The sequence below is a fragment of the Ranitomeya variabilis genome, chromosome 7 (assembly GCF_051348905.1).
Source record: "Ranitomeya variabilis isolate aRanVar5 chromosome 7, aRanVar5.hap1, whole genome shotgun sequence".
In the NCBI taxonomy this organism is placed as follows: Eukaryota; Metazoa; Chordata; class Amphibia; order Anura; family Dendrobatidae; genus Ranitomeya; species Ranitomeya variabilis.
Genome location: NC_135238.1, coordinates 177,502,275 through 177,515,415, shown reverse-complemented (window position 1 = coordinate 177,515,415; position 13,141 = coordinate 177,502,275). Strand labels below are relative to the sequence as shown.

Here is a 13,141-nt window from a genome sequence, read left to right as displayed (position 1 = left end):
TATTAAAATGATGATGATTATCGCCTGTTTGGTATAATTGGTTACTTAAACACCGGACTATTAAACTACAATATCCCTGACTTTGTGCAACTGAAGAATTGAAGTTGTTTTGAAGGCTAAGAGCGGTAACCCCAAATATTGATTTTGATTTAATTTCTTTTTTTCTTCATTCATTTTGTTAATTGATAAAAATAAGTTAGCACTGAAAGCATTCTTACTTTTCAGCATTGTTTCACGCCTGCCTGAAACTTTTGCACAGTACGTTATACATATACTATGATATTACCCTATTATTTTCTGTTGTATCGAAAGATGCCGTTGACATTACAAGCAATGATATAAAAGAACTTCCCACCCTGCCTGAAAATTCACAGGTTTCAAAGAGTTTTTCTGAAATTGCAACATTAACCCTTTTGATACAGGCTTCTTAGTGTTTTATGTATCACCTAGGAGTTAACTACAGCAGCGTAAAAAACTCATCAGGAACATGACAAAAAGGGAAATGAGGAATAATCAGGGACTTGGCAATGCGAGGAAAATGATAAATGCATCTGATATTCCCTTGTAATAAAACTTTTTTTCTAAAGTGCCCCCCACCTTCTACAGGCAGGGAATTCAGCGTCTCAGCCCCCCCACTTTCTGGCAGATCAACGATTGTCGTTCCGTACTTTTAACTTTTTTATTTCCTTTTTTTGTCATTTACATCAAACAAGTCGGATCCTTTTAATTTAAACTTTCTCTCTTCCCTTTCATTAAAAGGTTCTGAATTTAAAAGCTCTGTGTTAATGTGCGTGTGATATCAGCGGGGACGGAGAGACAAGTTTTTTCTCTTGTTTCTTCTTGTTCTTCTCTATCTTTGGGATTTAAATGTTCTTCTTTGCTAGTGAATATGCTGCTTATTGTCCCCGCTTTTTGTCCAAGACAAAATAACACACATCGGGTCTTCATTTTATTTTCTGATTTCAATGCTTTCTTTCCCCCTCCTCGCATTCAATTAACGGCATGCATGGGGGGCAGAGTAAAAGGATCTTATTTTTTAAGCAGTCTGTGTTTCCCTGTGGCTCCCGCCTTTGAAAGCCGCTCTGAACGTTTCCTAATTAGATAAATTACTTTATCTGAAGGACCACAAAACAGGAGGTGCTGTTAAAGAAAAGAATGTCAGAATGAGGTCTGGGGGGGCAATAGGGGGAGGAGGCAGGAGTTGGAGGGTCTGATGTCAGCTTCTTCCCGCTTTTTGCCGGCTGTGTGGTATCTGCTACCTGACTTGTAAAATTAGCTGTCTTGTATGATTTGTCAGTAGAGCAGTGAAGCTCTCAACCAACTCCAGGCATTGAAATGATTCCTAGGTGCAATAACTCCTTCACCACCAGAGCACCTGCAGCCAGAGGTAGTCGAGGACCCCTTGTGAATTGTAGATCAAAGGTCAAGAAAGACTTATTCTTCAGTGATAAAACAATAATGGTTTTGTTCCCTGGTCAGTAATGGCGGTGGGACTAGTCTACCTTCTCACAGGCCTCTGCAGGTGGTGGACAATCTTGAGCAAGACCTACACTTTATACCTACACCTAATACTATTACAAAGGATGAGTGCAAGGCAGATTTGGGGACACCCAAAGACCGGGTACTATTAGATGTCAATCACATACGCAATGAAAACATCGGTCGTCTTGAAGGTAGTTTATCTGATTCATGATTCAGCCTTATATTAAGTCTTAATATTTGGATCATTCTCATGCAGTTCTACACTTTATTCCTTCTGATTGAAACCCCTCTTTCATCCTTAAAGGGATCCTGTCACCCCCAAAATCGAAGATGAGCTAAGCCCACCAGCATCAGGGGCTTATCTACAGCATTCTGGAATGCTGTAGATAAGCCACCGATGTATCCTGAATGATGAGAAAAAGAGGTTAGATTATACTCACCTGGGCAGGCGGTCCGATCCGATGAGCGTCGCGGTCCGGGGCCTCTCATCTTCATAGGATGACGTCCTCTTCTTCACGCCGCGGCTCCGGCGCAGGCGTACTTTGTCTGCCCTGTTGAGGGCAGAGCAAGTACTGCAGTGCGCAGGTGCTGGGCCTCTCTGACCTTTCCTGACCGGACTGCAGCGGGAACGCCCCTGGGTGAGTATAATCTAACCTCTTTTTCTCATCTTTCAGGATACATCGGGGTCTTATCTACAGCATTCCAGAATGCTGTAGATAAGCACCTGATGTGAGTGGGCTTGGCTCACCTTCGATTTTGGGGGTGACAGGTTCCCTTTAAAGAAGCCCTCCTCCTTCTCCTCCTTCCATCAAAATTATTATCCTCTTAATATATTGAAGTCATCATATTATATATCACTGTGTACTTACAATTGCGCATTTTGCCTTTCTACCCAGCCAATCCTTCTGTTTTCCATTAGGTCTATGACATCAGGTGATTACTAACTGACTAGCTGAATCCTTCTAGGCCCTATGTAGAAACAGGAGGTCAATTTTCACTGAGAGTCATTAATCATTGCAAAAATATATGGCAAGAGGCGGAAAGGGCAGCTGGGTCAGGATGTGAACAGGGGAATGATTTTAACAGGGACAAGAGACTTCATGTTTCTACATAGAGCAGAGAAAAGATGAATTTACTGGGCAGAAAGGCAAAATGAGCAATTGCAAGTACACAGTGCTATATAATATGATTGCAATATATTAAGAGGATACAAACTTTGATGGGAGTGTTTCTTTAAGTGTTTTAGTGGAGTCCTCTTTTTTTACTGCATCTCTAGGAGTGTAGGTTGGAAATATTTTTTACAGAAGTGCAATGGAATTAAAAGGAACCTGTCACCAGAAAAAATACTATTAACCTGTAGATATACGGTTAATCTGAAGGTAAATAGCGTTATTATGCTGTCCGGTGCCTGCACGCAGGCGAATGCAGCGGGGAGAAAATTAACTTTATTTTCCCCGGCAGCATTCACTTTTCAGTCATGGAGGCCGGGACTCTGCTGGTTCAGTCACCGCACTGAGAATACAGAGGGGCTGCTGTAACCGCGCCTCCGGCCCAAATATCTGCAGGTTAATAGCATTATTTCCGGTGACAGGTTCTCTTTAAATGTTCTCAATCATTCATTGTTTGGGAACACCTATGCCGGGACGGATAGGACATGATATCTCTAGGCCAGGTTTACAGTCTGAGGATTTTGTCACAAAATCCAAACAAATAGAGCCCAATTTCTGAACCAGTGGACTCTTAATACAGTAAGGTAGAGAAGCCTACAACCTGAAAAGGACTCTATCAGCACAAAATGACTGTTCAAACCAAGTACAGGCGCTCGGTGCTTCACAGAGGGGCCAATCCTCTATATACATCTTTCCACCTGCTCATTTTCCCTCCACCTTCGCCCCTTTCTGGCTCTATGAAGACAGAACTGCCAATCAAAGAAGAGGGAGGTGGAGATTGAGGGAAAACAAGCAGGTGTGATGGTGTCTGTAATTCATTGTCTCCGCCGTGAATCACCGAGTGGCGGTACTTAGTTTGAACAGTCATTCTGTTCTGACTGAGTCCCGATAAAATGACTCTTGCTTTCCACAAAAAAGATTTTGTGCTCTGCTGCTTTGTAACTTAACAAGATATTACCCTGAAATATTTACTGTAAGTCGACTACCAGAGCATATCAAAATCCTTCATGACCAAGATGGAAATCTTCAGCCTTGGTATGTTTTTCATTGGGTAGTGTCATTTTCCTTACATAGTCCAACTTTATTTGTTTATATAGTGTTGTTACTCAATTAGACTTGGACCAGAAAATATATAAATATTTATTTTTTTTATGGTATATTTGTTTTTTGACAGCTGACACCCTTATCGGCCCCGAATGGTTTTGGAGCCAATCGGGGTCAATTAACGCGTTTAATGTCAATCATGACAGCGGTATCTACGTGATTAAAAGACCTTCTATGGCAGTATCGAACCCCCGCAATCATAATCGTGTGTGGCGATCGTTCCATGGTGCCCTGAGGTCATCTGGATCTCACAGGCTGTCAGTGACTCACTGACAGGTCTCAGGCACTGCAGTAAACGAGTACTGCAGTGCATGAGGACCGCAATCGGAGTAAAAATTATACATGTCCCACATTGGGACTTAGTGAAAAAGTGAAGAAAAGTTAAATATAAAAACACAAAAAAGTCACACAAAAATCCTGAAAAGCCATTTTGCCATTAAAAACTCGGGGTTTCTGTGTAAATCCCTGAAGCAGTGATTCAGGCAAAACGCCGACGGAACCTCTCACTTATGAGGGGATCTGAATTGCATTTTTGTGGTATTTAGGCTTCTTTTTACACATACCGTGTTTTTTGCAGCCTGTTATTGCGGGTCTTTTTTGCTGGCCGTATTGTCGCAATTTTCAAGGTCTGCCGCAATAATGGACCGCAAAAAAACTTGCGGATCGCAGTTTTCCAGGTTCCCAATACTATAGCAAAAGTATTGGGGAAAAAAACGTCGGTCCGCAAAAACAACGGGGTCTGTGTCCGTAAGCCGTGAAAAATTTTGAGCATGCTCGATATTTTTTCACGGCCATGCGGCGCATGGCGCGCCATGGAATTATTGCGGCCCGTTTTTGCAGCCCCATAGAAATCTATTGGGGCTGCAAATACAGGCCGCAAAATCATGGCAAGTGTAAAAGAAGCCTTACACAGAAACCCAGATTTAAGTGCTCAGCATAGAACACAAGAATGTGATCCAGTCTTATACCGGAAGCGATCAAAAAATATTACCGTATGTACCCTAAAATGTTACCAGTAAAAACCCTGAATTTCCTGAACAAATCCACCCTCCACTCAGATCTGTCACTGGAAATATCGGGGTTCCCACGTTACTGGTAGAACAAAGACCCTGGAAAAGTGACATGACTCCCGTGTGCCCAAATATAATCCAGTGAAATCTGAACTTCCAAATCCACATGCCCCAGTCCTTCTGAGCCCCACTGTGCCTAAACTGCAGTAAGCAGCCACTTGTTTAGCATTACTGTAGCCAAGAGAGCCCCATTAACAATGTACACAGAGTGACTGCAGACTTATCAGTTTTGACTGGACAACCCAGTGAAGTTTCCAATATAGGGTTACGTGTGGGGATTTTCTGTTGATGTGGCACCTCGGAGGGCTCAGCTAATGGAGCCCACAATCTGTTCAAAAGGAATCTGAGTTCTAAAAGCCAAGTAGATTCCTTCCCATCGGATCCCTGCCGTGTGCTAAAACAGTAGTGTACAACCAAATATAGAGTAATGCCGTGCTAGATAAAAATTGCATAACAAACTGTGGGGTCCATTTTCTCCTATTACCCCTCATGGAAATTGTGAATTTGGTGCTAAAATAGTATTTAGTGGAAAAAAATATTTTTTGTTTTTACATTTAAATGTTAGTTTTGTGAATCGCTTCTAGGTTAAAAATGCTCAATACACACCTACAGTTGTGGCCAAAAGTATTGACACCCCTGCAATTCTGTCAGATAATACTCAGTTTCTTCCTGAAAATGATTGCAAACACAAATTCTTTGGTATTATTATCTTCATTTAATTTGTCAGAAATGAAAAAACACAAAAGAGAATGAAGCAAAAATCAAAACATTGATCATTTCACACAAAACTCCAAAAATGGGCCAGACAAAAGTATTGGCACCCTCAGCCTAATACTTGGTTGCACAACCTTTAGCCAAAATAACTGCGACCAACCACTTCCGGTAACAATCAATGAGTTTCTTACAATGCTCTGCTGGAATTTTAGACCATTCTTCTTTGGCAAACTGCTCCAGGTCCCTGATATTTGAAGGATGCCTTCTCCAAACAGCCATTTTTAGATCTCTCCACAGGCGTTCTATGGGATTCAGGTCTGGACTCATTGCTGGCCACCTTAGAAGTCTCCAGTGCTTTCTCTCAAACCATTTTCTAGTGCTTTTTGAAGTGTGTTTTGGGTCATTGTCCTGCTGGAAGACCCATGACCTCTGAGGGAGACCCAGCTTTCTCACACTGGGCCCTACATTATGCTGCAAAATTTGTTGGTAGTCTTCAGACTTCATAATGCCATGCACACGGTCAAGCAGTTCAGTGCCAGAGGCAGCAAAGCAACCCAAAAACATCAGGGAACCTCCGCCATGTTTGACTGTAGGGACCGTGTTCTTTTCTTTGAATGCCTCTTTTTTTCTCCTGTAAACTCGATGTTTGATGCCTTTGCCCAAAAAGCTCTACTTTTGTCTCATCTGACCAGAGAACATTCTTTCAAAACGTTTTAGGCTTTTTCAGGTAAGTTTTGGCAAACTCCAGCCTGGCTTTTTTATGTCTCGGGGTAAGAAGTGGGGTCTTCCTGGGTCTCCTACCATACAGTCCCTTTTCATTCAGACGCCGACGGATAGTGCGGGTTGACACTGTTGTACCCTCGGACTGCAGGGCAGCTTGAACTTGTTTGGATGTTAGTCGAGGTTCTTTATCCAACATAAGCACAATCTTGCGTTGAAATCTCTTGTCAATTTTTCTTTTCCGTCCACATCTAGGGAGGTTAGCCACAGTGCCATGGGCTTTAAACTTCTTGATGACACTGCACGGTAGACACAGGAACATTCAGGTCTTTGGAGATGGACTTGTAGCCTTGGGATTGCTCATGCTTCCTCGCAATTTGGTTTCTCAAGTCCTCAGACAGTTCTTTGGTCTTCTTTCTTTTCTCCATGCTCAATGTGGTACACACAAGGACACAGGACAGAGGTTGAGTCAACTTTAATCCATGTCATCTGGCTGCAAGTGTGATTTAGTTATTGCCAACACCTGTTAGGTGCCAAAGGTAAGTTACAGGTGCTGTTAATTACACAAATTAGAGAAGCATCACATGATTTTTCGAACAGTGCCAATACTTTTGTCCACCCCCTTTTTTATGTTTGGTGTGGAATGATATCCAATTTGGCTTTAGGACAATTCTTTTTGTGTTTTTTTATTTATGACAAATTAAATGAAGATAATAATACCAAAGAATTTGTTTTTGCAATCTTTTTCAGGAAGAAACTGAGTATTATCTGACAGAATTGCAGGGGTGTCAATACTTTTGGCCACAACTGTAGATAAATTCCGTGATGGGTCTAGTTTCTAAAATTGGGGTCACTTGTGGGGGGGTTTCTGTTTTGTTTTTTGTTTTTGTTTTTTTATGCCTCAGGTGCCATGCAAATGAGACATGAAGTCTGCAATCTATTGCAGCCAAATTTACATTCCAAATACCAAATGTCGCTTCTGCTTCTTCTCTTCCGAGTCCTGCCATGTGTCCAAACAGAACTTTTTGACTACATGTGGTGTATCACCAGGCTCAGAAGAAAGAGGGTTACAAAGTTTGCATCTACTTTTTCGTGTTGCCTGTTGAAAAACTGAAAAATTTGGAGCTAAAGCAACATTATGATGGGAAAAAAATGAATATTTTCAATATGACGACCTAATGTTATTAAATTCTGTGTAGTACATGTGAGTTCAAAATGCTCACTAAACCCCTGGATAAAATCCTTGAGGGTGTAGTTTCCAAAATAGCGTCACTTGTGGGGATTTTCTGATGTTTGGGTGCCTTAAGGGCTGTGTAAATGCGACATGGCGCCCACAATCTATTTCAGCTAAATTTGCGTTCTAAAATTAAAATGGTGCTCCTTCTCTTCTAAATCCTGCCATGTGTCCAAACCGAGGTTTCTGGCCACATGTGGGGTATCAGCGTGCTTAGGAGAAGGGGGTTCATTTTCTTGTGGTATTCCTTGTAAAAGTGAAACAGGTTTTGTAAATTTCTTGAAAAAAAAAATGAGAAATTGCTACTAAACTTTTAACACTTCTAACACCCTAGTAAAATAAAATGACATTTGAGAAATGATGCAGATGTAAAATAGGCATGTGGGAAATGTTACTAATTATTTTGTACAGCACGGCTAACTGGTTTAAGGATATAAAGATTAAAAGTATTAAAATTGCAAATTTTTAAAAATTTTCTCTAAAATGTTGACATTTTCACAAATAAAGGCAAAATATATCGACCGAAATACACCACTAACATAAACTACAATGCGTCACTAAAAATTGGTCTCAGAATCACTGGGATCCGTTGAAGCGTTCCAGAGTTATTACCACATAAAGTGACACTGGTCAGATTTTAAAAAAATTGGCCTGGTCAGGAAGGTTAAAATTGACCGAGTCATTAAGAGGTTAATAGCATTGATATTTGTAATGTTTTATGACACGTTTGCTACAAAAATTGTGTCTATTGGTGGATACATAAACAAAAGAATACAACAGCTTTTTTAAGCACTAAGTTGGATGCAAGCATGGTGTGTATGAAATTTGGACGACATTACCGCTATATAGAATATACTTACAAAAGGAAGATATTTGGCGCACAAATTGGCCAATTCATGAGAGCCCACCAGCCGCGACAAGGCGTACTTTACTTTGATAAATATTAGGTTTTGTGTGGCATCAAATGTCTCTCTCCTTGGCTAAAAGCATTTAAATTTAAAGTGCAGGTACGATCCAGCACTAACTAAATAAAGCCTTGAGCTCGGCCAAATATGAAGGCAGTCACAACCTCTAACCATATACTACAAAAGCCCAAATAAAAGCAAGTGTGAACAGGTGCCAAGCTACTATGACTGCGTAGTATACAGCTAAAAGAACACAGCAGCCTCTGCAAGCGCGAAGGCATGTGCACACGTGGAATATAGGAAGCTAGGACTGCGTTACTATTGCTATTACTTACGCTTTCGATAATGTTTTATGACATGTTTGCTACAAGAAATGTATCTATTGGTGGAAATTATTACACTTTTTTTTTATTATGCTTTGCTTTGATAGCGCCATCATATTCCACAGCACGGCACAGACATTATCATCACTCACAAGTATGTCTTGGAGTGTGGGAGGAAACCGGAGAACCTGGAGGAAACCCAGGCAAACACGGGGAGAACATACAAACTCCTTGCAGATGTTGTCCCTTGGTGGGATGTGACTGCAGTGCTAACCACTGAGCCACCGTGCTGCCCAATATGTGTAGATGATTTGATCGGCGGTCTGCACAATGCTGTATTACCTTGACAAGTGATCTATACCAGGGCTGCTGCTTCTGTATTTGTGATGATGTAATAAAGCAAGTTGATCTTTATTGGATGCGGAATCCACCTTAATTTTCCCACATATCCCTAATGGGTCCATTTGTCTTCCGTTGGGTGAATAGGGTCTATGGATACGTGTAATGTATGCGCTAGAAACGTTCTGATAAAGATCTACTGCTGATTCAGTGTGAAAGCAGCCTAAAGAGCAATATTCCTGTAATGTGCCCTTTGCATATTAGGGCTGTTTGCCATCCTGGGCAGAACACAGCCTATGGTTTAGGTGGGATGCCGTGCAATATGTGGTATCTTGTCAGCTGAGATAAGTTGCCACAGCTTCCACTTGAGCTCCAGCTAAAGGAGCGTATAATAAGTTATGTGTGTCCTTGAGCACAGGCCAGTGACGGCAGTGATCATTTGGAGGGTTCATTTCCCTGCACTGAATTTATGGGAATGTTATTTTACACTTGCTCATCACTAACACTGAACTGCGTGGAGCAGCGGCCCACCGGAGAGAGGGGTATATTTTTGGAGAGGGTGTAACACGTTCTTACAATGGCAGTAAAACAGGATGGAGGGTGTGAGATGATATCCATAAAAAACTGATGCGGCACAGCCTGGATGGACCACGTCTCCCCATTCCTTCCCCTCCCTCTCCGCATCTTTTATATATCTGTCAGCTTTTTCCTATTTCTTTCTATTCGCTTCTCATTGTTTTATGAGCAAGCTGTTCCATTCTTCTGTATCTGTTGTGTCTTAGACACATTCAGTATCCCCTTTTTCTTTCCCTGAAGAATCAGGCTATTTCATAGATCCGTTTTATCTGTTCTGTAAGATCTTTTTAAGAATAAAACCACAATATGCAAGTTAGCCGTATTGTGCTACGTACCAGTAGAGCGATACAAGCGGATAAGACAATATAACAAAGACATCTTAATTCGTTCAAGTTTTAGTTTATGTGCATGTAATGTATCATCAGAAGATTTTACTACTTGTCAGAAAATATCATGGTCTTCAGAAGTTCCGATCATGTCCCCAGACAAACTCCTATACTTGTTCTGATTGTCTTTTCATTCTGAAAAATTGCAAAATTTATAGCCATCTTAAATGAATTGTATAATGAACACAACCCCGTCTTTTAAATAGAAGTCGGCCCAATGATTAGCTGATCTTCACAGGTCTGGCTGTAGGATTTTCACCCTGCGATCAGCTTTTTCGACAGGGAAAATGTGATGTTGCACTTCCACTTTGATGGCTCTCTGTGCTGGCTTATAGAGAACGGTTCTAAGCAGTCATCCCTCCTGACATTTATAGGCACAGTGTTTTGGGTTACGTTGTAAACTGAGGCCCCAAAGCTGATGTAAGCAGAGCTTTAAGACCCTTATGGTCATTTGGCCGACCGCTCCTGACATTCTTACATACTGGATCGCTTGGCTGAGCGTTCCTGTGTTCTCTATCAGAGAGTCACTGCCAGACTCCTTTCGATTTAGCTTTTGTCCAGGGATAAAAGGATCAGTTGTTGAAATTCAGCAGACGGAATCTTTGTCTATCCCAAAATCCTATGTCCTCGTTCACATTAGACTGTCAGCTGATCAAATATTGGCAGGTTTGGCCAACTTCAGTCTAAATGTATGTGGCTGCTTTCACATTTGTGTTGGATTCTTGGTTGGAGGCCTTCATCCTAGACTTACATTTGCATGCAAAAAGAAGTGCTATTTAGTAAAGTCAAATTACTATGTCAACTTTCATATCCTGGTTGCTTGATAATTGAAATCATGAAGTAGCTGTGAGCAGAGTGTAGTATTGTGAAAAATTCAACATACTATGTGCACATTTGATGAGCATAACTCTTATTACTGTTATCTGAAGAACCCCAGTCAGTCTTGGTGAAGAAAAAACACAAACAAATTGGTGCAAAAAAGTCCAGAGAAGAATAACAGAATCTTTATTAAATGTAAATTCAACAAAACAAGGAATACAAAAGTAATAGTGGGTTAAAAACTGCAAACACAATGCATGGTACACATAAAGACAAGACGCACACCCCACATCAGCAGCCAGGCAAAGTACACAGGGAATATAAGGTAATATTAATTACGGCGCACTCCATAGACGTAAACACAGATCGTAGTAAGTCTATAACCAGAGCCCGCAGAGATAGGTAACAGATAATACACATCTCAACAATTTACCCAAGATAAATACCTTGCCAGCTGACGATGCGGGGAGAGCGTCCGCTCCAGACCCACCCCGACGCGCGTTTCGGAGATGTCCTTCCTCGGGGCGTGAGGAAGGACATCACTGAAGAACCCCAGTCAGTCTTGATGAAGACCCCAGTATAAGGTTGAATGTTCTGTAAATCCAATAAAGCTCTTTGCAGCTGCCACAACTCTCCAGAATTCTTATACTACTTTCAGGTTTTCCAAGCAGGTATGGTAATTGGAAAAAAAAAGGTTATGCCGGCTCACCCAAAAGTAATTGTCCAGTGTGCATGGAAACCACCATCCAACCTCTCATGGTCCGACAAGGAAAAATATGGAGGGATTATTCCAGCTCCTAGTTAAAAAGAAAAAAAAAAGCATTTTCTTCATTCCATTATTCCACATGAAAATTTTAAAACTTATATCCAAAGCAGACGTGCAAAGCGACGCTCTTCGAACATACGCCAACGTTCTTTGTGAAAGCTGACACAAAACGTTGGAGCACGTTCGAAATGTGTAGTTTTGTACACGTCTGCTTTGAATGTAACTTTTAAAATTTTCATGTGGAGTAAAGAAAATACTTTTTTACCAGGAGCTGGAATATTCCCCCCATGTTTTTTCCTTTACAAGAAGCTCCATTGTGGAACTGGCTGATGGACCTGTTTGCCAACAACATATTTCCTTGACTATTCTACTGACCAAACAGCGCACTGTAGTGTTGTGCCTAGTGTTTGCACAATTCGTCCCGGTGAGAGGACACCTAATTGTTGTGGTACGGTAAAGCCTACTACTTCGAGCGTAAACTAATCTATCTTTTACTCTCTTTCCTCATGAGTAGTGGGTCCAGTTTTTCTTTAGTTTTCATAATTTCGTGAAAAGCGAATTAAAACCTTCCAAGAAATACAGCTGCACTTTTTTTGTGGTTAAAAATGGCTACTGCAACAGAACTGAAAAACAAAATGCAAATTAGTAAAACAAATGCACTTATTAAATTGATTTAATGTAAACGATGTTCTTCTGTATCTATAACACTATATACCGTGAGGGTCAGTCTTTGTGTGCCGTAGTAGTTGCTTTTTCATTAAGCATCCTCTGTGTTTTTATGACAGACACCGGCCTGGGTGACTCCGTGTGTTCCAGTCCCAGCATTTCTAGTACCACCAGTCCCAAACTGGATCCACCTCCATCACCACACGCAAATCGAAAGAAACACCGCCGGAAGAAGAGTACTAGTAATTTCAAGGCTGATGGCCTCTCCAGCACAGCTGAAGGTGAGGTGACTGCTCATTGCTCAGCGGTTTGTCTGTAAAATGTGTTGACTTTCACTCTTTTGATACTTTAGTAGAGGGTTAATATGGGAATTGTATGGCAGGCTGCATGTGATCATTCCAATTCACTACTGACATCCTCACTACTCTGTATAGTCGTTGGTTCCAAAACATTTACATTTACCCATTCATTTTGTATCCATGTACGACTCCCTCAAACTGAGAATATACTTTTCTGCACAATCTCACTGATGTCCGAATGTGTACAGCGTAGCCCAATACTCATCATCTGTGATCGCATAGATGTCTCTGACAGCAGATTTCCCCACTCATTGGCTGGTCCAAGGGTGCATACGATAGGGAGTTTTTAATGAAGACTTTTGGACAATAGTTAAATAGCTATCTAGTGCATGTCACATGAAAATTGACATTTTCACATTCACCTTGCTGTCAACACAACACATTTCTCAAAGCAAAGAAGCTTCTTATGCAATTTGGAAATTTTACAAAATCTGCAAATCAGTAAAAAATTATTGGAAAAAAAAAACCTAGTATAAATTATAATCCTTCTTGTCTATGCAACCACTGTC

At 41.1% G+C, this 13,141-nt stretch overlaps 1 protein-coding gene across 8 annotated transcripts in view; it reads left to right on the top strand.

The window, feature by feature from the left end:
* The window catches only part of AGAP1 (ArfGAP with GTPase domain, ankyrin repeat and PH domain 1), a 450,161-nt gene that overhangs the window by 377,902 nt on the left and 59,118 nt on the right, over window positions 1-13,141 (top strand). For all 8 annotated transcript variants that reach the window (XM_077272354.1, XM_077272355.1, XM_077272357.1 and 5 more), the window contains one exon: window positions 12,393-12,554. In XM_077272354.1, the coding sequence (XP_077128469.1) occupies window positions 12,393-12,554 (162 nt within the window). The remainder of the gene's footprint in view (window positions 1-12,392; window positions 12,555-13,141) is intronic.